The 23,285-nt window shown below is 47.1% G+C and overlaps 1 protein-coding gene and 1 long non-coding RNA gene across 4 annotated transcripts in view; one reads left to right on the forward strand and one right to left on the reverse strand.

Annotated features, from left to right (window-relative positions):
* Nucleotides 1–5,610: 5,610 nt before the first annotated feature.
* On the forward strand, nucleotides 5,611–11,079 carry LOC148053392 (uncharacterized). The gene is made up of 3 exons (XR_015708291.1): nucleotides 5,611–6,838; nucleotides 8,723–8,944; nucleotides 9,774–11,079. It is a non-coding gene; the product is annotated as an uncharacterized LOC148053392 (long non-coding RNA).
* Nucleotides 11,080–17,507: 6,428 nt separating this feature from the next.
* The window catches only part of PRDM1 (PR/SET domain 1), a 102,906-nt gene continuing 97,128 nt past the window's right edge, over nucleotides 17,508–23,285 (reverse strand). For all 3 annotated transcript variants that reach the window (XM_087775048.1, XM_087775047.1, XM_009463322.2), the window contains 3 exons: nucleotides 21,717–22,825; nucleotides 21,280–21,408; nucleotides 17,508–20,875 (listed from right to left, as the gene is read on the reverse strand). In XM_087775048.1, coding sequence (XP_087631174.1) covers nucleotides 20,300–20,875; nucleotides 21,280–21,408; nucleotides 21,717–22,825 — 1,814 coding nt within the window. In that variant the 3' untranslated portion in view covers nucleotides 17,508–20,299. The remainder of the gene's footprint in view (nucleotides 20,876–21,279; nucleotides 21,409–21,716; nucleotides 22,826–23,285) is intronic.

The raw sequence follows: 23,285 nt of genomic DNA on the forward strand, positions 1-23,285 counted from the left end.
CCCCACCCAGCGCTGTGCTTCTGTTGGAAATTGGGGTGGATGGTGCAGACATGTGGATGCAGCAGCTTAAAAGTCAGATGTATAGGAATGAGGGGCAGTGCTGGTGCATTGATGGAGTGACATCTCCGCTCTCATTGATAGTGGTCAATAATCTCAATATCAGGGACCAGCTAAATATCTGGGCATTCTATGGGCTGAACTATGGCAACTGCACTACTTAAACTGATGTTTGTACCTGCTGAAGTCCTACACATTTATCCTGAAATTACTTTTCATTACAAACGGTGGCTGTTTGCACAAAGAACTTGATAATCTCAAAGCAGTTGTCTTTCTGCAAGTAGTTAATTGGGTCATTACCAGCTTTTCCTCAAAAGAAGGGGAAAAATTGACTCGTCTTTTCAATGCAGACCGAAAGGAAAGAGTAATTTCTTCAGTGGATCAGCATTTTATGTTCTTCTGTTCTCTTCCACCTGCTGCTTGATACACTACTCAGTCTGGAGACCAGTACTAAACATCCACCCTACCAGGCCTAGCAGAACAGTGAACTGCACTTGCGGCACCTCCAGAACATTGTGACCACTCGCAAAAGAAAGCAGTAGCTTGCTTCTGGTTACTCACGGGTGTATTAGATTTCTAATAGCAGAACAATTTTCAGGTTTCTCGGTTGTGTGTGGCAGATGGAAATAATTGCTTTCAGTATGCTTTGGGGTGTTGCTATCTGAGCAAGGAAAAGACAGCACTGCTTCCCTCTCCCACCACCCAGGGTTTAGGATATGCCTTGTTGGAGTGCAAAGAGGATCTGGGTTGATTCCTGAGTTTCATTTTGGTGTTTTTCATTATTTCCACAGAATCAGTGGAGGGATAAATGTAAATTCCAAATGTCAGCTTCCAGGGAAGGTGTGAATCTGATCTGTGATGGCACTTGTTGAGAATTAATTCAGAGTGCTCTTACTTTTAATGCTTGGTTTTTGCATGAGCTGTGATGATTCAGGGTTTGTCCAGACCAGCAAGGTTCCTTTACGCCAGGGTTGGTTTGTACCTTTTGAGCAATGTCCTTTCCAAAGGCTGTGCCTCAGTGCCTAATCCCAGGCACAACCCCCACATAGCAGAAACTTTCCCCAGCTGTTGAGTTTCCTAAACACATTCTGGGATCGCAGCATTCTGTGATGCTTCTGCGTGTAAGAAGTTACTTGGATTTGGTCTGTTCCTCTCCAAATTTTTTGATTTAGCAGCTCTGTGAAAATAATGGGATGTTAAAATTGAAAAATTAAGAAATAAAACATGAGGAAACGGCTAGATATGCCAACCTCAGAAGACAGCTGCTGATTACAGTACACCTTTCTGTGCTGCCCTCTTTTTGACTGCTGTTTTCTGTTATTATGGTAGTGTGAAATTTATGTTATCCTCAGTATTATCCTGTGCTTATGGGAAATGGGAACCAGCAGATATCTAGGTATAGAAATCCAGCATTAAACAAGCGAATTGTTAATTTTCTGCAGTTGTCCAGAAGGTAAAATGCGTTGTGCTACCGCAGAGGAGTTCTCACAGCACTCCTTTAAATCAACAAGCTGTTTATTTTCATTTGGCCATCTTGTTTAAGATACAAAAGTGACCGCTGAGTCTCCTTTGTGGCTTTTGTCTGTATTTGTGGATCATTTTGTAAATGAAAGCTGGGGATTTTGCCGTCCTTGTAAACAATATTGCAAACCCCAGTTCCAGAACAGCGAAATGCCTCCCTGTCCACACAGGCGGAATTCAACAGATGCTGAATTTCGCAGTTGTTTTATGTCTCGCAGCATAAAAGCCACAGTACGAACACCAAGGAAAGGCCTTTTTCCCATCAAAACTCTCAAGCAATCTTACCAGCGAAGCAAAACTGCTCCCCCTGCCCTGAAGAGAACATCCATTAGACGCAGGGACTTGCAGCAATGAATGAATGAGAAAGTTGGGTCTAACTGGTCTTTTTCCTTCCGTAAGATCAGCAGAATACTATTTGCCGCAGCGTGTTGTTGAAATCTTCAGTTGTTATGAATCAGAGCTAAAACAAGCACCAATGCTTGTTCTTTTTTTAAAAAGAAAGAAAGGCTGATTTGAAGGAAATCAACGGAAGAGAATGCAGGAAGCTGCTGATGTGGAAAATCTTCACACCGTGCCAAGACAGCCTTTTTATCAAGTTTTTGTCTTTAAGGTGCCACTTTGCAAGGTTCTTGCCTATTGCGAGCTGATGATAATGTTTTGCTGCTAAAGCTGGAGGAAATGAGGCTGATGAAAATTTTCTGTGTGAAAACCTGTAGAAGTTGACTTCAGAGAAATGGCCGTAAAACGTGAATGTGGCAAAGATGTTCCACGGGAATGTTTCAGCTATCAGGAATATGAACTGCGTTGTGAACATTTCCCCTCTCAGATTTGCATAGATGGAGACACGTTGATTCAAAACAGAAGGATTTTGATGAACAGATATTAGCTTCAGCCATAGCTGAGTAAAGAGGAAAAAAGGTAGGTCACATTCAAAACAACGGAAACTCAACAGCTTAATTATACACTACGAATGGTCCTACTTCTTCAGTCAGCAAAGATGCAGAAGTCCTTTGTTAAATGTTATTAGTACACACGAAACTGCGCTCTTCAAGCCAATGCCAACTGCTTCTGAAATCACAACAGCAAATACTGCAAGCTACGCTGCAATTTCTTTTCCTGAAATCATGTGGTTTAGCCTACAAGTGAAACTTAATTGGGTCAAATGAAAAGGTTTGGATTTGATAAATGAGTTGGTATATATTTTATGAACTTTTGTTGCTGTTCTGCCTTTTCAGTCAAGAAATACTAAAAACTTTGGACAAGATGAGTTAGTGAAAGTGATGCAACAACTTAGATAATGTAACTTTCTTGACGGCTAAAGGATGGCTCAACATCAATTATACATGATCAGTAATAAGAGTAAGCTAAAATTATAGCCTGACAGTGCTTAGGAGGGGACTTGGAGGATGTGTGTAATATATTTCCCTCCTTCCAAAACTTGTTGGACTAGCAACCTGACTACAGGAAAATCATTGTAATTTAGCTTTTGTTGGCAGTATCAGCAGTGGAATCTAGGGCATAAATACATTGCTTTGTACATATCTCAGCCCAGATCTAACATGGGAGTAAGTGAATATGGGAAAGTTTGCACTGTTGTCTCTTCTTAAACAGGAACAGGAACAGCTCAGGTTTAGTCATGCTGGAAAGCAGCCTTGCGTTTAAAAACATTACCTTTATTTCATCCCAAATATCCTATTGAAAGGAGAGATGAGCCCACGTTTTGTCTGGTCTAATGCAGGAACACTCTGGCAGAGAGCAGGGCTGCTGTCAAGCTGCCTCGGAGGAGGCACGTGGGGAGACTCACGGTTCAAGGTTTCAGGCTGGGCATGGGAAGGCAGCTCCCATTGCACCCAGCCCCCATCTGGGACAGAAGCAGTCATGGCCGCTCTCTGGACTGTCCCCATGCCTCGCGTCTGAGACAAACATTCCCGTTTCCTTCAGCCCAGTCACTGGGAAACATCTGACACAGCTGATGAGCTTTGCTCTGCGGTGTGTCTGGGGCAGAATTTGTTTCTTATGGTAGGTAGAGACTACAGACACGGAGTACTGTGGGTCTTGGTTTTAAATTTTGGAAGAGTAGGGTAGCCAAGCTGTACACTTGCATTTGGTTCTGGCTCCTGTGAGCTAAGGAAGCACTCATGATGACACGTTTTGCCAAATAAATTATCATAAGCAGACTCAGGCCAGCCCCAAGTGTGTCACGGGCCACTTCGGTGGCCCTTTTTGCCCCACTTGTAAGAAACCAAGGAATCACTGTAATCTGAAGAGCCAAACCTTTGAGTTTGTGCCAGCGTGCACCTGTTAACAGGGCTTTGCTGAGGCCTTTGACCTCCAAACAGAGATAAGCTGCTCTTGCGGGTTAGGAGATTTGAAACCACTGGGCTGAAATCCAGCATGTTACAACCCAAGCTCTTTACCTTTTCCTTGGTTAATAGGTGCTTGAACTATTTGGCAGGGAGCCAATGAGGTCTGCTAGGCCGGCGACGGGGCAAGGAGTTACATTAAAAGACCCAGTTTCTAATTAATCCAGGGCCTTTGTAACTCTGTAAGTGGCTTGCCCAGAGTCGTGCCAGTGCAGGGTCACCCTTGTCTTCCTAGTGCGAGACGGGGTAGATGAGGCCTGCAGTTCTTCTAAACACTGAACTTCAGTACAGATCATTAGCATTTTGAAATTATCCATAGAAAATTATCTGTGTGATTATATCTTGAGGGGCAGGAGCCATGTTTTTTGAATAAAATAGAACTTTGCATGGAGCTCTTCTTGCTGTAGCTTGTGTTTAGAGGAGACAAGAATGAGGGAGACCTCATAACCAAAATTTAGCCTAATGTTTTTTCTTCTTTCTGCATTTCTGATGGTAGGTACTGGATGTGGGGAAATTGCTTTGCTACATCAGTCTGGAAGCATTAGTATAGCTTTGACCGAGGTTGCAGGAGATGGTCCTTGCTGCAGATGTGCCTTGGCTTTATTAAGCCACGTGATTGTTTTTGATCTGCTCTTGGTTCATGGCAAGTATCTTTCAAAGTAATCATACCCTCTGGCACTGAAGGACGTCATGTGTGAAAATACAATGACCTGGTAACTCTAATATATGACAGAGCTTTTTGGTATAGTGGTATCATGGTGAATACCCCTTTTCAGCAACTGGGACGGGGTTTGCTAGCAAAAGGCCTGATTAACACGGTAGTCGTATGGTGAACTGATCAACAGATTCAAAGCCATGATGAGCAGCACAGTGCTGGCAGTGCAGATTCCTCTGCTGCTGGTTGCGACTGAAGGAGAGATCATCTGCAATAAATGGTGATTCAGTGCAGACCCTTGATACACCTGCTCGTTGCTTTAACAATTCGCCCTTACAGGGGATTTCAGGTCCCTCAAATTTTACTTGCTCAAAGAGAATTCATTTAAAAAAAACCAGGCCGATAACAAGCCTCACACAGGAAGCTTTTGTTCATCAATGTAGTCTTCATAAATATAGTGTGCTTGTTAATATGGTGTAAGTTGAGTTGAGAGAAAAGGTCTAAGAAATGGAACTCGGGTTGCCTGAGTCCCGTGTGGTGTATGTTTAATGAATTTTCACTTAATCATCCGTTAATATGTATGATAAAAATAAACATGGCAATTGAACGGCACAGTACTAAATACTGTTCTGAAAGAAAACCACATAGGGTAAACTAAAACAACTGGATTTCTTACTAATCTACACAATGCATTTCATTTAAAAGGAGAATTTATAGTATTTGAAATATCCTACCACATACTGAAACTTTTAGTGTAAACTGCCACTTTCTGACTATCACATATTGAAATACTTGTGGCGCATAGTGAAATTTATGTTACATAGTGTAAAATATATAGTGAAACCGAACTGATGTATAATGAGACACACATGTGCCTGCAATGACTTATCAGTTCCATTATTTTCTAACTAACATTATTTTCACGATCAAGTTTTTCTGGGTCAGAGGAAGACAATGGTGAAGACCAGGACTGGTATTATAATGGAAAGTGTAGACCCGAACTTGCACAAAAACCCCATCGAGCAGAGTTTATCCTTTGTCCTTTTCTGAGATAAATTCTAAATGCGAAGTCTGCTAATGGTTACAACATGTCTCTCTGTCTCTGCCAAAGCTTCATTACAAACATCAACATCACCCCAGCCAAGAAAATACCACCAGCCACAAGTGGAGAGGCTGAGTGCCCAGTTCTCAGCAGTTTTTACCAGTACGGGGCTGCCGCATGAGAGACCCTGGTGAGGTGTGTGGGGCCTTGCAGGAGCACCCAAGCACAGGTTGGGTTGTTCAGACCCATTCAGGTCTCATGGGAGGGGGCAGCTGGGCATCTCGGACCTGACCTCCTTTGTCCACCAGTGCCCTGGACCTCCTGTGAAGGCTCAGGGTGGATGGGCAGCACCAGTGGTGGCTGTGACCTGCAAAACTTCTTTCTCTGCTGCTTAGATTTGTTTTTTTCTGGCTTAAGCCAGGTCCTGACTATGCAGCCAAGCATCCCTGCTGGGCAGGGTGGGCAGGCTGCCGCTGGGTGTGCCCCGCTGCTGGCGGAGGAGGGCTGCGGCAGCCGGTCCGGCAGCTGGTGGCCTCCTGGCGACCTAGGGCGCTCCTCTGCAGGGCTGTTGTTTCAATGCATGCCTGCTCTCCAACCTCAGCGATAGTTTAGGCTGAGGATGTCATCTCCTGGGCTGGTTGACTTGGGAGGTGGTTTTATCCCTGTCCTGGTGGACTGCGGTCTTACAGGTCCCACCTAGCGTGTGGCTGAGGGACTTCTCCAGCCCTGCCAGCTCCTACCCAGAGCTTCCCGACGGACTTGGACCACAAACAAAGCGATGCCTCCGAGAACTGGCCAAAAAAGAAGATGAGATCCCAGTGCTGCTCAACCAAAAGAGGGGGAAATAAACCACAGATCTCACATCTCCTTGACCAGTCCTACTCCAAGATCCATCGGAGGGGTTTCTTTTATGGGTTATCTTTTGCCTGGTTTTGCACCAGTGCCAGCACAACCAAAGGCTTTGACAATCAAAAGTGGTAACAGCAATGAAGTTCCCTTTTAGTGATCTGCCTGAAGAGCACTCAAGTCAAGGTGCATTTGTCCCGTCCTCGCCATTGGGCTACTGGCCTTCTGCTAAACCAAAACAATCTAGGCGATGCTGAAATTGAAAGAAGACCTTCCTCCTTCGTGGTTGTTGTGCAATCAATGCTCATCAAGGATGGTTGAAGGCACAAGACAAAACACACCCTGCGTTTGAGGGTAAGGTATATTAACCTTTCCACTTGGAATGCCTAATTGCTCAAATATTGCCAACATTGTTCAAACTGCCAGATATGTTAGGGAACAGGCAGAACTGGAGGGACAACTCTATATAAGGGGTATGACAAATTTATTGGGTAAGCTGTATGGGAGTGCTTAACCCTTCTCTCTGTTCTGTTTTTTGTACGGACAACTGCCAAGTAGACTTGATCATGACTAATTCATGTGAGGAAATAGCACAGAGAAGTTAAACAGCAACAACCAGTTTAATTTCACTTGTTACCAATAAGGCCTAACTTAAGTTTCAAAAGGAGATGAAAGGTAAGTTTGCTATTTGCTCTCTATGTTTTAAAAGCTGCAAGAGAGGTTGAAGAGAGATGTGCTCTGCGTTATTAATGCCACATCTGTCTTTAGAGCAGGGGGAGGAGACTAACACAATTTAATTCCCGTGTGTACCAGGACAAAAGGTCTCCAAAGCATTGAACTTGTCTTTTGGTTTTGTTCTTCCCCATTCCTGGCTTTTTAAAATCAGTCTAGAGAGATATGTTAGTTATCCCTGAAGCAGGGCAGAGCGTATACGTGCTCCTACATGTCAATGCCAAAACTGACCAAGATGATATAGAAACGATAAAGAAGAAATTGTCTTGAGGGAGGATGAGAAGTAAGCAGGAAACATACCTTAAGTACCTGAGCATCAACTCTAGCAAACAATATATTAGGCGTATAGTATTTCACAGGTGGTACAATCACCTGCTACCTCTTTTTTTGACCTATCTTCTTATCATCCCTGATTCAGAGGGTGCAACAATGGTGACAGTGAGTAGATGAGGTACCTCGTATTTAGACAACATTGTAGAAGATGATCTGTTGACAGGGAAACAGAAACCTTTCATAATGCTGGGAGGAAAATTCATACAGTAATCCCAAAATAATAGATTTTAATCCTTGGTTGTTTCCTTGTATGATACAAACTAGTGAGTGTCATCCACTCCTTTGAACCCCTCTGCAGCTTCATTGAGATGGACCATTTCCTTTTGAAAGATGCTCGGTCCAGACTGAAACATATACCATTTTCTTCATCTCTGTGGCTAGATCATTCTTTCACTAAAATAGAAGAGAGCAAAACCACTGCATCTTTTCAAAGGCAGTATACAGAATTATTATCCCTTTGAGCTAACTTTGGTAAGCTAAGCACATGGCTGAGCATTCATAAGCTCAGGCTTAAACAGAGTTCTCTTCATTTAAAATGCTTCTGCATAAAACAATCTTAATTTCAATGTCCACTACGTGACTTGTAGATGAAGACTGTCCAAAATCAGGCTGCCCAGCTGGATCTGCCTTCTGCTGAGCTACGTGAGTCCCTGTGAGGAGGCTGAAGGCTCTTGCTTACATTAGCAGCTTAGCAATTTTCTCAGCATCCATGGGAAAGCTGGTGGTTATTGCTTGCTAGTAAAGGGGATACTTTGCTAGTGTGGGCCCCGTTATTTTCTTCCCTGGCAGCCTGTATCCAGCCATGGAGATGTCAGTGTGCTAACAAGAGCACCAGCTCCACACTCCTGGGTTTTCAGCTCCAGGGAGAAGTATTAGCAAAGTACAATGCATCAAAATAAGGAAAATCCTAAAAAAGGGAGTAATTTGGCAGTATCGACCCAGCAAAAAGCTGAAGGTGAGCTTTGGCAGAGTGGCAGCAGGCTTCTGAGGACCACAAAGCATTGTGGATGTTATAGTTTGTCAAGTCATCAGTGAAATTTCATGCCTCAGAGTAAAGTCAGAGATGAGAAACCCTGGGCCTTTCAACGTGGGAGAGCTGAAGCTATCAAAATAGTTTCACTTTGCATCTACTGACTGTGAAAAGATGTTCTTCGTTTTTTTTTCTTCTCTTAGCGTTTCATCTCACCTTTGCCCTTAGTGGCATGGGTCCCCTTGCTTAGGAGGCACTGGGTTTTCCAAAGAAAAGGCTGCGTTTCACTGCTTCCCTTCTACCAGACGTCTCCCCTCTGGGGAGACTGAAGAAGCCGGTGGCCACCTTCCCCCCATGGCTGGTGTGCTGGCAGGGCTGGCAGCACCAGCAGGGAGCCAGGAGCCCCAGGGACACTCACCGAGAAGGCAAGAGGATGGGGCTGGGCGCAGGGAAGGGGAGGATGAGAAAGGTAACAGGGACGGAGAGAAAGAGCATGGGTGCTCACCACCCGCCCGTGCTACTCTACGTAACGGGTGGCAGGCTGCTCCTGGCAGCAGTGCCACGGCCAGCAGAGCTGGTGGCTTGATTCATGGAAAACGCCAACCCTGCTGCGTTGTACTGACGTACCCCAGGCCAGCCACGGAGTGGGACAAATCTCCCCAGTGCTTGTGCTTTCTGAAACCCGGGAGCTTGCCCAGGCAGCCTGTGAGAACAGCACTGAGGCGGCAAGCTCGGGCACTCGGAGGTTGAGAAAAGCCAGAATTAAGGCTGAGTCAGGCCTCTATGGATGTGCGTAACGATGTGGTCTTTACAGGATACTTTTAACTTACTGTTACCTTTCCCCACAGCCTTTGGCATTGGGAACGAAAGGAGGCCCTGATCTGTAAACCCCGCACCTTGGTGGTGGTCTCTGTTGAAAGGGGTGGGGTAGATGGAGGGGCCGTCTCTGCCAGGGAGCTGGGTGCTGCCTGAGAGAAACACGTTCTTCGCTGGCCGTTACCTGAGGAGCCGTGCATAGCACAGAGCAAGTCACTTAACCTGAATTTTCACAGGCTGTGAAGTATAGTACTTCCTGGTTTTAGGTGCTCAGTTTGAAGGTGTTGAGGATTCCCAGTGACTCCTGAAGTTAGGATCAGCTACACTACAGTCAAATAACACTTTGGTTGGGATAAACTGCCCTGGAAAGTCTGGGCACCCAAAGAGAATATTTGACTTGCAGCTCCTGTATTTTGTTTCTTTTTCTATCGTGCATAGGGATATCACCTTCCTCTCCCACGTGGATTTTGAGGGACCCAGGTGAAGCCTTCAGCTGACTTCCCGATGGGCCCACCGAAAGCACCAAGGAGCAACTGGTCCCGGCTGGAGAGCGGGGTGGGAGCACAAGGACCAGAACTGCATCGCTAGTGATGGAGATGGGAAGAGACGGGGAGCAACCTGCCCCATCCCGTGGAGGACAAGCATCTTATGTGCTGAGTGAGGTAGAAATCCTGTGGGAAAACCAGCGCGTCATCCAAAACCAGCAGCGGGGGCTGTTCCCAAAGCTTATGCGTGGACAAGCTTAATTAATTCTGGCATTTCAGAACTTTTTGGTGCTTGACATTGCAACCTTGCTTATGTAGCATTAATGCAGGGAGAGAGGTGTGCGTATGCAAGCGAGTGAAAGTAGCATCAGCGCTTTGATTAGAACAAGGTTTTCATCAGATACAGACACGTGTCCGACCCGATACCCGTTTGTTTCCAAGCGATGTGAAGTGAAGGCCCACTCGGTTTCAGCACACCTCTGGGGGCCCAGGCTTTTAATAGCATGTAATATTTCTGGCAACAGATGAGAGATAATATATCGTGTTTAAATCTGGGATGAGTTGTTGACCAGCTGTGGTCTATGTGCAGAGATATCAAATGCTTTTCTTTGGATAATGTCAGTTCCAGCCTGCAACCCACATGTGGGCCAGAGGCAGGGCCGAAGACTGGCAAAAATAACCCATTTAATCTCACGAAGCCATCTCTCTCTCCCGCAGTTGTCCTCTAACAATTTAAACATTTCAGAAAGTTCTGGGTGAGCTGGCTCCTTTTTCAGGGTTGCATGTTGGTCGACGGTGGTGGGAGGTTTCTGCCCTTCTGTCTGCACCGGAGAGGTAAATTAGTTAAGCAGAGGCACGAATTATTTGCATGCAGCTGAGGTGGCGAATGTGTTATCTTAACAGCAGAAGAGGAAATGGTTCTCTATAGATTATTAGTTACTGAAAAAGCAAAGGCATGTCTTTTATTGCCGTCACACCACTGGTCTGACTGTTGAGTAGATACGGATCAATATCCCCCCTTCCTCCTCTCCCCCCTCGCTCTTCACATTTTCACTTAGGGTGAGGTGAAGAGGTTTCACTTTAATTTATGTCATTCTTGTATTGCCAAATGGCATGCCAGAGCAACCGAACCGGGCGTGATCTGACTCTCTGTTGTGTGCTCTCACATGCAATCCCCTCGTGGGAAAATGCTGAGAGAAAATGGAAATTTAAGCTCTGCACCTAGCCACTGTGGTTTTTTGGGTTTTTAATAGTGCTTCGTTTGTAAGCTCCTTGGGGCAGAGAGAGTTTTTGTTGTGTTCAGGGTAACCATAGCCTGTAAGTGAGGACTTCTAAATATTACGATATTGCAGATAGTACTATAAGCAACCTGTTCTCTCTACAAACAACAAAAATGCATGCTCTTACATATCGGAGGATCTCAAAACAAGGTACAAGTATTAGTCTTTTACACCACAACTTGCACAAGTCTTGTACCTATTCTACAAATGAGTCGGGCGTTGCATGGGAAGGTCAACTGACTTGTTCCAGACCTCGCTACCAGTTAGCGAAGGTACCAAAACCAGAACCCAGCAATCTTGGCTCCTGGGTCCCTGTCCTTGCTGCAAAACTTAGCTCTGGCCTTGAAATACTGAAATTTCTAGATAAAAAACAAGTCCCTTTAAATCTTCATTGTTAAGATAAGCTTAAACTTGGATACATTCCCCTGCGTAGATGCACATCACTGCCTCGGTGTTTAGATTGATCTAAACAATTGCATTGAAAATTAATTTAAAAAAAAAGAAATGCATTAGGAATGGCATCAACAGGCATTCCTGGGCTTAAATACCCCAAATCTGGGGGAAGAGAGAACCTGTAGCTGAACTCTGTGGCTGGGTCGATCCCTGAATGTATTTTTGGAGTCAGACTCACAAGGTGTTCCCTTGCAGCTTGTGGGCTCAGAGGGAGTCAGCGGGCAGGAGACCAGCGGCAAAGGACGGAGATTTAGGATGTTCATGTATAACAAGGCTCTTAGAGTGATTTGCAGGGGTGCGTGCTGCTTCAGGAGAATGTCAGGGAGGGCCCCTGTTTTCTGGCCTCCTTAATTTGGACACGTAGCTGAGATTTTGAAGGAAACCAGAGAGTGCTGTGCCTTCAGTATGGTCTGCACCTTCAGCTCTTCGGCCTGCCTCTCTGTCGGGTGCTCGCTAGTAGAATAAGAATGATAATCCCCCCTAGACAGTAGAAGGGCCCGTGCCACATTGCCCCTGCCCTGGAGGAGCCTGGGCTGCTTGTGGGTGGCAGGGCAGAGGGAGCTGTACCCTCAGCCACTGCTCCACCTCGTCTCCTGGGCTCCTTTTTGAGCTCAAGCGTGACAAGTGACTGTGCAGCAAACGCCTCTGTCATTCCTGAATGTTGTATCTGGGGGGGTGATTAAAAACCTCAAGCGGATCTGAGGGAGGGAGGAAATCTGCGCACCACTCTTAGCTGCTATGTAGGTCATAACTTCATTTGGGACATACTCAGGTATTTTACAAACAAGGCTCCCAGTGCATTGCAGTGCGTGGCACCCAAGGAGGGCGAGAGGAACCCAGCGTCCCAGGGGAACCGCACTGAACTCCTCCCGAATGGCTCCAGATTCGGGGGGACATCTTTCTGCAGATTTTGCCAGCAACTGCTGCGGCCGCAGTGGGGTCCCTCTCTGCAGGGAACAGGCTTTTCTTGAGGGCCGTGGACCACTGGGGCTGCTGCCATGGGACTGGTGGCCACACAGGACCCCCAGGCAGGAGATGCAGGGATGGAGGATGTGGGGGACCGCTCATCACAGCCCATCTGGGGACAGTGGGACGGGCAGCATGGACATTGGCGTGTAGTCTAAAAGACGGGCATTTTTAGCAAACAAATGTAAAGATAGCGTTGCTCATTTGGAAATCAGCTGCATGGCTGAGCACAGGGATTACTGTTGAGACCACAAATCTTTGGAGCCCAACTAGAGCCGCTTCCCAAGGGCCATGGAAGTACCTGCCTTGCCCTTCCCTTCCCTTGCTGCTGTCTCTAATCATGGGCACAATTTTGGTTGGTGGCTCGAAACCGGGCTTGCTCAGGGCCAGACCAGGGAGGAATGGGGACGGGCAAGCGCCTCCTGCAGCTGCCCAGTTTGCAGCAGCCAGGCCAGGCCCCCAGCGCTGGGGCATCGGTGCAAGGGGCCAGAGGAGGTGGTACAGGGTTTTAGGGCAGTGGGGATGTAGGAAAAGAGCCCCAACCCCAGGGTCCCGGCTCTGCTCCCCGGGGTCCCGGCCAGGGCCTCTCAGGGCGGTGCCGAGGTTGCGGCTCTCGAGGTGGCGTATTGCCCCGCTGATTGGGGCGTGAGGGTTTTGGCAGATTGGGATGCTCTGGTGAGAAAAAGCCCTCTGATCGTCACCTCGCTTGCTTTTCTGTGCTTAAAGTTTATTTTCTCAGTTTGCAGTGTCAGGGGGCTGGGCGCACCATGAAGCTATTTGGATTCTGCGTTGATAAGGCGAGTGCAAACTGTCCCCACAGCTCTCGAGAGCAGAATCAAATTGAAACTTACCACTCAGAGTAGAAAGCACATAACACCCACAGCTACAGACATGCACAAATTGCTGCAATATAGGTTAGAAAAGGAGCCCCGTTCTGCACCCTCTGGTCTCATTAAAAACACACACACACAAAATCTTCTCTGAATGACTACAAGCACCAGCGCGTGTTCCCTCCTAAACACCCAACTAACTTGCAACGGCTTATTAAAAAGGCAAATTTTCACTTTTCATGTATCCTTGCTCCCTTTCGCACCTGGTTGCAGTTTCTACAACATTTTTAACTTTTGTTTTTTTCATGATTAGTTGTGAGTAAAGTGAGACCTCTCGGGGACGCCACCCAGCCTGGTTAACTGGGTCCCCGCCTGGGGACACGGCCCCAGCGTGGCCAGAAGAAACCAAACCTTTCCCGCTTACTAAAGAATTTCTGCACAGGGCTTTGAGGCTGACAAGAAGAGCAGATCTTGTCTGTAAAGATGCACGGGACCCGTCTTGAAAAAAAAAGGCGGCCATATGAATACACAAGGTAGACTAAGGGCAGGGGAAAGCAAATGTTGCCTGCAGTTTGCAGAGGGACAGTCCTCATGCATAACGTTTTGCCATAGGAAAGCTGTAGGGAAGCTGAGAACCAAGACAAGAAATATATATAAATAAATATATAAATATATCCAAGAAATCCCGTACAGGCTGCTGTCTGCCGCACTCCTCCTCCTGCCCAAAAGCTACTCCCTGCTTTGCTCATGTAAGTTAGGATTTACCGTGTAAATCCTGATAAGGTCAGGAATGCTGGGGTGTCCCTAACCTTAAGCCTGGTATCACGTTGTGACGGCTGAGTCCTCAGCATGGGCGAAGCGGGAAGGAGGTCTTCAGCCTTTGATTTTGCTGTGCGTGGTTTCCATAGTGCAGGAATCGCTGCTCTTGCCAGTGCAGTGCAGCCACTTTGGGGCAGGAATGCTGTAAGGAATCTCACTTGGTCCTTGGATAAGGAAATGATCAAGGACTTGCCTATTCACAATTAATGGAAAAAAAGAGCTGAAGGCCTTTATTAATCATTGCACAATAAGGAAGTCATACTGGTTTGGCTCCCTTCAATAGGGCTATTTGGTCACACCTACCTAAGTGGTCTGGCATCCCAACCATCTCCCTGCACGCAGCCGGGGAGGAGGAGGAGGAGGAGGGAAGGGCCGCTGCGCCTGTGTGCCACCAAAGTGCCTGGCCACCAGCTCGCGGGGCAGGGAGAGCTCTGTGCCACCCATCCCCATGCTCTGGGCACAGGTTTCTGCCCCAAGCCCTGGCATCAAAAAGGAGCAGAAGTTCCCACGTGCCCTGTGCTGGGGTTTCCTCCCTGCCAGCTGCGGGGGTCCCTGCCGGGGAGGGTCTCCTCCCCAGGGTGCGTGCCACCCACCCAGTGACCGCAGCTCCTCGCCCCGCTGCTGGGCTTCTGCTCGGGGCCCTGGCTTCCCTCCCGTGGCAGCCAGTCTGTTTAACCCCCAGCTCCAGAAAGCAGTTTGTGGCCAGATGGGATGGCTGGCGGGTGCCTCTGAAGTGCCAGGAGACAGGCGTTCAGGCGCTGGGCTTTGGCTGGCGCGCGGGGCTGCGTCGCCCTGCCCTAGGAGAGGGTGCCGGGGAGAATTTCATAGCGAGTGGCAGGGCAACATCGGCACGGGATGAGCGACGACGCTTCAAGAGCCCTGGCTGTGTTTCAGGTGCCTTTGCTGGGTGAGCTTGTGCAAGCTGAAGTTTGCAGAGCTGAACGGCCCAAGCCAGCTGAGCCCGTGCTGCCTGGAGGTGGAAAGCATCACCTTGTTTTCCCTGTGCTGGACTTGTGCCAAGCTGCAAGCTGCCATGGCGGAGGTAAGGACGTTCGGCTTTGAAGCAGAAGATGAGCAGAGGCGATGTCTGCTTGCACGCAGCTCTAAGCAATCGACCTCTGATCCCTCTACTATGGTTCAAGAATAGAACTTTGCATCCAAAGTAAGCACCAAAGGAGCAGGGGCTCGGTGAGAATTAGCAGTTCCCCTCCCCTTCCCTTTCCACCGTTGTCCCCAGCCTCTCAAAAAATGAGGGAAAGCGGAGTTCCGCAGCGTGTTGGACACTCTTGAGCCTTCAGCCATTGCCTGCAGTTGGTGCAAGTGTGGCCTCGATGGGTGTGCAAATGCGCTATTTGCCAGCCCTTCCAGGTGCTGCTGGTTGCGGGATGGCCCTTTTTCAGCACCTGATGAAAAATTAAACAGTGTTTTTGGGAAGTGTCGTGTCTTTGACAAAGAGTCGTGTTTTCCCGCTGTTCAGGCAGGACTGGTTTGTGCTGAAGTCACCAAAATTTCCGTCTGTGCTCCCCACATCACATCCCAGCCCAGGCAGCTGCCTTTTCCCTGCCAGCCTACCCCGAGCCTGCACCGAGGCATCTCAGTGCCAGGGCGGCTGCCTTGATGCCGTCGGTAGGTTTTTCTTAGGCCACCGTGACAGCTTGTGTTTTTCAGATACCTGCCCCGTGACGCGCACATTCCTCAGCGGCACCGCATCCACTCAGCCCCGGCTCACGCAGTAATTAGCCAAGTGTTTCCTGGCTGCCTTTAATTACAGCCACAACTATTTCCCTGGCGCTAACGTAATGCCTCTGAACGACAGCGAAGGTTTTGGGCCCCGTCCCGCACGGAGCGCACTCCCAGCACGTGTTGGGATGCCGCCGTGCACCGGCAGCCGCTGATTTGAACCCGAAGGGCTCATACCCCCTCGGTGAGTCAGTTTTTTCGTTTTTGACCTCAAGGTCATAATTGCCTGCGCTGGGAATTAGCGGTGTCTCCCCCGCACCCAGCTGAGACATGGGGCGTTAGAAACCAGCCAGAAGGGCAGGATCCTCCTTAAAGCCGTGTTTGAGTCCCTCTCAGCTGTAATTTGCCCCGTCCCGTGGCAGAGCGGCTCAGCTGGCAAAGTCATGGGAGGAGAGCGCGGATCACCTTCCTGGCCACGTCACGGTTGGTCCCCCAAAATTTTCGTGCCAATGGCGGCGAGGCGGGCATCCAGCCCACCCATGGCTCTTCGCTGGGGACGCACGGGCTCGCAGTCTCCCAGCAGCACCCAAGAGGACGAGCTTTTCCCCTCCCCGCACCTCGCCAAGGCTGGTGCGGCTAGCCGGCCTGCTGGTGGTGGTGTTGCCATGGCTGAAACCCGCTGTATTTCTGGTTGCAAGACGCGCCTTCGGCGGCTTCCAGCCGGCCTTGGGGGCTGCCAGAAACCAACGCAGCAGCTGCCGGGCTCGGCCTCGCGAGGCTGTGATCTATAACGTGCATTGTCTTTTTATGTAATGTGTTTTATTAAACATCTTCTAAAGCTTACAAGTGTCCCCAGGACATAACTCTCCAGCGCAATGTAATGCTTTGCCAAGTAATGAAGTATGATTTATGGCAGTAACGGTTATCCTACTTTTTTTTTTTTTAAATTATTACAGCAATAGCTCTGTCGAATATAGGAATATAACATGCTGCATTTGGCACGTTTATGACAACAGTGCTCTGGTTTTCTTAACTCCACAGTTCGGTGTTGGCAGTATTTCAAATTCTTGAGACAGATGTTTAGATGAATTTTTTAAGAGGACAGTGAAATACTTTTAAAACATCATACGGCGCTGAGTGTCTCAATATGAGCAGGAACATTATTTCCTTAACGTTCAGGTAGGGCAGGGCAGCACATGGCCTTTCTGGTTTAGATCTCACGGTCAATGATGGAAGTAGCAAATGTTGAATTAGCTTTTCTGGGGCATCCTGGCCTGCTGTTACTTTTCGGCTGGGGCGGTGGGGGGGACCGGACACTTGACCTTCTCCTGGATTTAGTTTGCATTCGCCTCTCGTTTGCGAGCAGTGAAAACAGATCCACATTTGTTTTGAATGCAGTTCCCACCACGCTGATAGAGGACTAAGTGGTCTCACGCTGACATTTTGAGTGTGTCATTGTGGTCCCAGTGGTTAGGGTTTCAGGCCAGAAATGACAATCATTTGGAAAAATGTAAATGAGAACCCTGGTCACATATCTGCGAGGCAGGCAGCATTCAAGTATTTCCAGCGAAACACTGAAAATTCTTGTTTTTTTAAAAAAAAAAAAAAATCCTTTTTTTTTTTTTTTTTAAAAAAAAGGTATTGGCTAAAACTGAAGAGAGCGGCATAATTAACAAAACCAGGGGATCCGGCTCTGGCATTGTTGTTGTTTGCAACATTCAGTCCCGGAAAACGAGAGCCCGCAAAGGCAGAAGGCGGCCTCGTTGGAGCCATCATCGCCCTGGGCGCAGCGCCTGTTTGCGGCCGGGAGGGGAAGGCGCCCCGCGACGCGGCTGGGCAGCAGGCAGCGCAGAGAGATTGAAGACAAGGGAAGCATCAGTAAAGCAATGAACACTTATATTTAATTTACATTTGACAATTTGCACATAAATAATGATGTAAACCAATACGTAAACATATGATAGTTTGTTGTTCTAGCAAAGTAAAAAGCCTGTTAACTTTGGTCAGAGTCTTTCTTAAGAGAGACAAAAAAAAAAAAAAAAATATCCCAAAACACTGTTGATTGTTGCTACATTCACATGTAAAACTTCTAAGGGAAGGGAGAAACAGTAAAGAGCAGTAACAATTCTTAAAGCTGATGCATATAAATGCTCATAAAATTTGTATCAAATACAAGAAAGCACTACAGGCGAGTAATAGGAAAAGTGTGTGTCCAGTGACAGAGTAGTGATACTTTGGTTTATCCTACAAGTACGTACTATATTTATGAACTATTGCTACATTTAAAAGATGTCAGCCTCACAATTTGCAGGAGTGGAAATGTAATGAACTGTAGTCCTTCAAAAGCTGCGTTGAGAGACTTGTGTTTCCGGATGGTTTGTTTTTTAACAGAAGGCATTAAAATGAAGTTTGCTGTAAAAAAGCTCACCAAATCCTGGATTGCTGAAGTGGGCTGTTTTCAAATTTGTAAGAAAATAACCAGACAGAAAGATAAACGTGGAGGGGAGGTGCATAATAATGCTACTTAGATTTCTGCGAGTTGACCGTGCAACTCGTTAATGGCAGGGTACAACGAGACGAGGGGCTCATCCCACCTAACTTCCATCCTGCCCTTCGCCGCGTTCTGCGCGCGCCCCACGCACGGGCCGCGTCCGGCTTCTTTTCAACTTCTTTCAGTTATGTTTTCCTGGCCGCTTGTTCGCTGACCGCCCGCCTCCTTCCCCCCAGTACGTTGCCAGGAGAGCCGGGGACCGGGGACCCCCGTCCTGCAGACAGGGTCGTTCCCACCGACTTCGCCGAGACGCCGCGTGCGGGTGACGTTATTCACACGAGGTGTTCGCAAGGTCGGGCGTCACCCGGCCAGCTGTGCAGGCGTACTTGCAAGCGATAAATGCCTTAGCACAACCCTTCTGGTTTTGAGGTCATTGGTAGTATGCAAAACTGGATAACATTTGATTTTCACACTTAGATGAAAAATAGGTTTTATTACATGGTTTGGCTCACAACTTAAGTGGTATAAATATATATACATATACATATATAGTATAGTGGTATAAATATATCTATAAATATACATGTATTCTTTGCTACACCTCAAACGTCACCGTATCATCTTTGGGCTTAGCAAAACAAAAAGATAAAAGGACGTGCATTCTATCTTTCCCTGTGCACATTTTGGTTTCTTCTCTAAAGTAGCAAAGCATTTAGATAAAACAGCATTGTCTGCACCACTGGACACAAGCACTGAGGTAATTGTTGTTCAACAACTTTGCAATGCCCTTTTCTTCTTTAATTAAATTAACCACAAAATGTACAAACACAAATACTGAGAAAAATCTGAGTCGTACAGGAAGGAGGGAAAAAAAAATGTATGTGCCAGGAAAGGACTTTGTTCCCCACTTCTACCCAGGCAAAGTGGGAGAGGAAAACACAAGTAGAACCAAACCCCTTCTTTCTCAGGGAATCTGACCATCTTTTTTTTTTTTTAATCCCTGGAAGGCTCTGGCCAAAAAAAAAAAAAAAAAAAAAAAAAAAAGGAGAAGAAAGAAGTCTGCCCAAAACCTCCTTTTAGGCAGAATATTAAGAATATTTCTGTGTTTGCTGTTAAACTGCTTTTGGAAACAAAAGAATGTAAGTGAGGTTTTATGTTGGAAGAGCCACTTTAAGCTGATGCATTCCTTTGGTTGTAAAGTTACATGACAATGTGTGGGGCTACAGCTGTTTTCTAAAAACCTGCGGTAATGTCCGTGGCATCTGTTCCTGGCAGAGCGGCAGGTAGAAGAATCTCTCTCCTGCCCTCAGAGAGGCAGGGGTAGCGGTTTCTTCCCTGCTTGCTGCTACTCTGGGTTGGTTTTGTTTTTTTTTTCCTTTTCAATTCCCAGTGGGGTAATTTGCACATAAAAGAACACAGCATTTTTTTTTCAAACCGACGAATCTAAGGTTCTGTATGTCAAATGTCCAACTCTGGCAATATGAAAAACCACATTTGTTTAAAAGACATCGGTACATAGAACACATTTACTGAAACCCCAATCTTAGGTTCTTAAAACAGATGTGCAGAAAAAAAATATCTACAAAGAATAAAACAAAAAATAAAAACATTTAAAGTAAAAATTACAATGAATTTTCCAGTCATTGTAAACATTTTCCTAATTATTGCTTTTAGAATGATTAATTGCATAATAAATTATGAAGTACTATCATTGAAAAAATAATTATGGATAGATGATTGTCTTTTAGTAACTGGCGAGGCAACGCACAGTCCTCTGCCTCTTTTTATGCCCTGAGAAAACAGTAACTTTGGAGTTCCTTCTTTCAGCTGGAGAGCGTAGGGAAACTACTGTAAGCCAAGATTGCTTTGCAGCATTGAAACTATGTACAAGCAACTGCTACAGGCACCCTGACTTGCCAAGTCATAAATAAAAAAAAAAAAATCACTTTGCCAAAAAGTCTTAAGGGTCCATTGGTTCAACTGTTTCTTGCTTGACCTTTACAGGTAACAGAGGTAGTGGGTGACCGTGAGGCAACTTCATAATTGACATATCTGACGACTCGTAAAGGTTGCATCCTGAGGAGATAAGTCCGTTTCCCAGGTTCCTCTGTAGAGATACTTTCAGGTTAGCTCCTTCCATTTCCCTCCTGAGCATGGTCAGTATATCCTTCTCCACGATCGATGTTAAGTCGATATTGTCCTCCACTTCTTCCAACTTGTCGGCATTGTCACTGATGTCGAACTTCTCGATCTCCTCGTTGATTCGGTTCAGGTCCTCCATGGAGAGGCCGGAGGCAGGGGCGACAGGGCAGTTGCCCTTCAGGTGGACCTGGAGGCTGCAGAGGTGAATGTAGCTCTTGTGGCAGTGGATGCATTTATGGGGACGTTCCCGGGTGTGGAGACGCTTGTGCAGCTTCAGGTGCACAAACTGGGTGAATTTGGCCGGGCAGAGCTTGCACTGGTAAGGCTTCTCTCCAGAGTGGAGTCGCAGGTGGGTTTTGAGATTGCTGGTGCTGCTGAACCGCTTGTGACAAACCTAATGTGGGGGGTGGCAGAGAGACAGTGAATGAGTGGGAGGGGATTTTATGGTCTAAATCACAGACACCCAGGAGGAGACAGCAGGATGAAGCAGCAGCTTTTTACATCTTCACACTTTCTCACGAGGGGAAAAAAATCCCCACCTTTTTGATTTAAATATTGGTGAAGAGCATTTTGAGTACGGCCGATGGCAAAACTGTAGCGGACTAGCAGACTAAAGGCAACCCTGCTGTCTCACAGACGCTGCTGCACCAGGGCTGGACACAGCTGTGGTACGGACTCCAGCCCTGAGCAGCCACGGGTCTGTCGCACAGCCCTCCCCGTGCGCCGTACGGGGCGTGCAGGGGCCCTGCTGTCCCCTTCGGCCTCCACGGGAAGACGTCTCTGTGGTGTGTTACATACCTGACACTCGTGGGGTTTCTCTCCCGTGTGTACCAGATAGTGCTTCTGGAGGTGAGCCAGCTGCGTGAAGCCTTTATTGCAAGTCTGGCATTTAAATGGTCTCTCTCCGCTGTGTACTCGGAGGTGCACCTAGGGAGAAACAAAGCAATTAACAATTTGCAGTTTCCAGTACTGTAACGAAAGTACTTTCAGATGTTTCCTGAAGTTAGCGGAAGACTCCTCTTGCCAAAATACAATGTTATCTAGTTAATTAGGTGGTGTCAGTATTAAAACACTCTCTTCACAACCATGCTTTCTTGCTGGGGGGTGCCATGTTAAGCCCAGACTGATGAATAGCCTAACGAGCAAGGGAGGCCTGTCCCTGCTTTTCCTAGATAACCTATAGGGAGAAACCAGAGCCTTCCAAGAAGGCTCCTGTCTTATTTTCCACTGCCTACCTTCAGATTGGAGAGCTGGCCAAAAGTCTTGGAGCAAACGTTGCATTCGTACTTGATCTTCCCATTCTGCTTCTTCAGTGGGTACGGGAGCGTTTTGTAACCGGTCACATTCCTCTTACTTTTAATGAGATTCATGGCTTCTTCGCCGCCGGTGGCAGCCAACACCACTGAGGTAGGTTTAGGTTGCATTATGTGTTCTGAACTGGCTGCTGTACCAGCTGTGGGTGACCCGCTGGTGGGGCTGCATGGCTTGTCCTTCATGCTGGCAGCAGCGCCCGTGATAGAGAAGGCACTGTTAGGTGCTGGTATGAGGAAGTCTCTCGGATGATCGGGCTGCAGCAATCGACGGCCTCCTTCGCTGGGCAATGAACTGGGGAGCGTGGTGGGGTTCAACATGGGGTGGGAAAGGCCACTTCCGCTGAGCAGGTTGCCATAAAGAGGATACATCCTCGGGAAGAGATTGAAATTGTTGATGCCATTGATATTGTTCAAAGCGCTCAGGTTATTACAGCTCATATTGAATGGAGGTAACAGGAATTTGGGGTAGTGGGGGTTATAGGACGGTAGGAAGGCAGGTGGGAGGTGGCCAGGGGGTGCGTATCCAGGATAAGACCCCAATCCTTCGGAGCCATACGATCCATTCAAGTAAGAGTACGGCTCTCTGTGCTCTTGGGAAGTAGGTGCCAGAGGCGAAACCGTGACCCCTGGACTGCTGTGAGGGCTTGAACTTTTTAAACTTTGGTCTGGGCTGCTCCTCCCGGAAGGACTCGGCGTAGTAGACGTCTGGATAGGCGAGTGAGTAATGTAGCTGGGTCTGTCCATCCCGTATGCTAAGGAAGCTTTCAGATAGTCTTCTGGAATGTGAGGTCGGATCGGGTAGACAACTCGAGGGAAGAAACACCTCTCCGGGCTATAGTTCTTGCGCAAATCATCCAAGTCTTTTTCTGGAGTAACTGGTGAAATGTTGGTCTGGAACAAGTCTTTTCCTTTTGGAGGACTGGATTCCATTTTCAGGATTTCTTTCACACTGTGCTCCTTCTTTGGGATGCTTTTCTGATAGAGCTCATCTTTTTCAGCACTGTGCTGCTTTGGATTAACGTGTGTTTGTGCTGAAACACAAAGACAAGGTAATGATTATTTAGATATGCCACCGTCATTATCTCTTTTCAAAACACCATCTAACTCCTACAAGTTTAGTGGGAAGGAAGGGCCATTCTCAGAGATGAGCAATCATTTAACTCGCCAAAAAACTAATTTCTGTGTGAAGAAATGCCTGCTGGTATTAAGTGTTAATAAAAAGCATTGTTAATTTAAGGGAAACCAGCCAGTACGTACAGATCTGGATGACGATTCACTTCCAGAGTGCTTGTCTCCACTTCGCAAACTGATTTCACCTTTCTTTCCCCTTAAATTTCACTAGCTTCGCTACTGAATGTCTATTTAAGCAGCATTTCTAATAAATGCAGTAACAAGCATTTGTTCACAATACAGGTTTAACAGAAGGACTTTGCAGAACGCAAGCTCCCAGAAATGTTCCTCAGTAAAATAACAAGGCATGACAAATCGGCT

This window comes from Nipponia nippon, unplaced genomic scaffold (genome assembly GCF_047370975.1).
Source record: "Nipponia nippon isolate SJK-2023a ecotype South Korea unplaced genomic scaffold, ASM4737097v1 scaffold_4, whole genome shotgun sequence".
Classification (NCBI taxonomy): Eukaryota; Metazoa; Chordata; class Aves; order Pelecaniformes; family Threskiornithidae; genus Nipponia; species Nipponia nippon.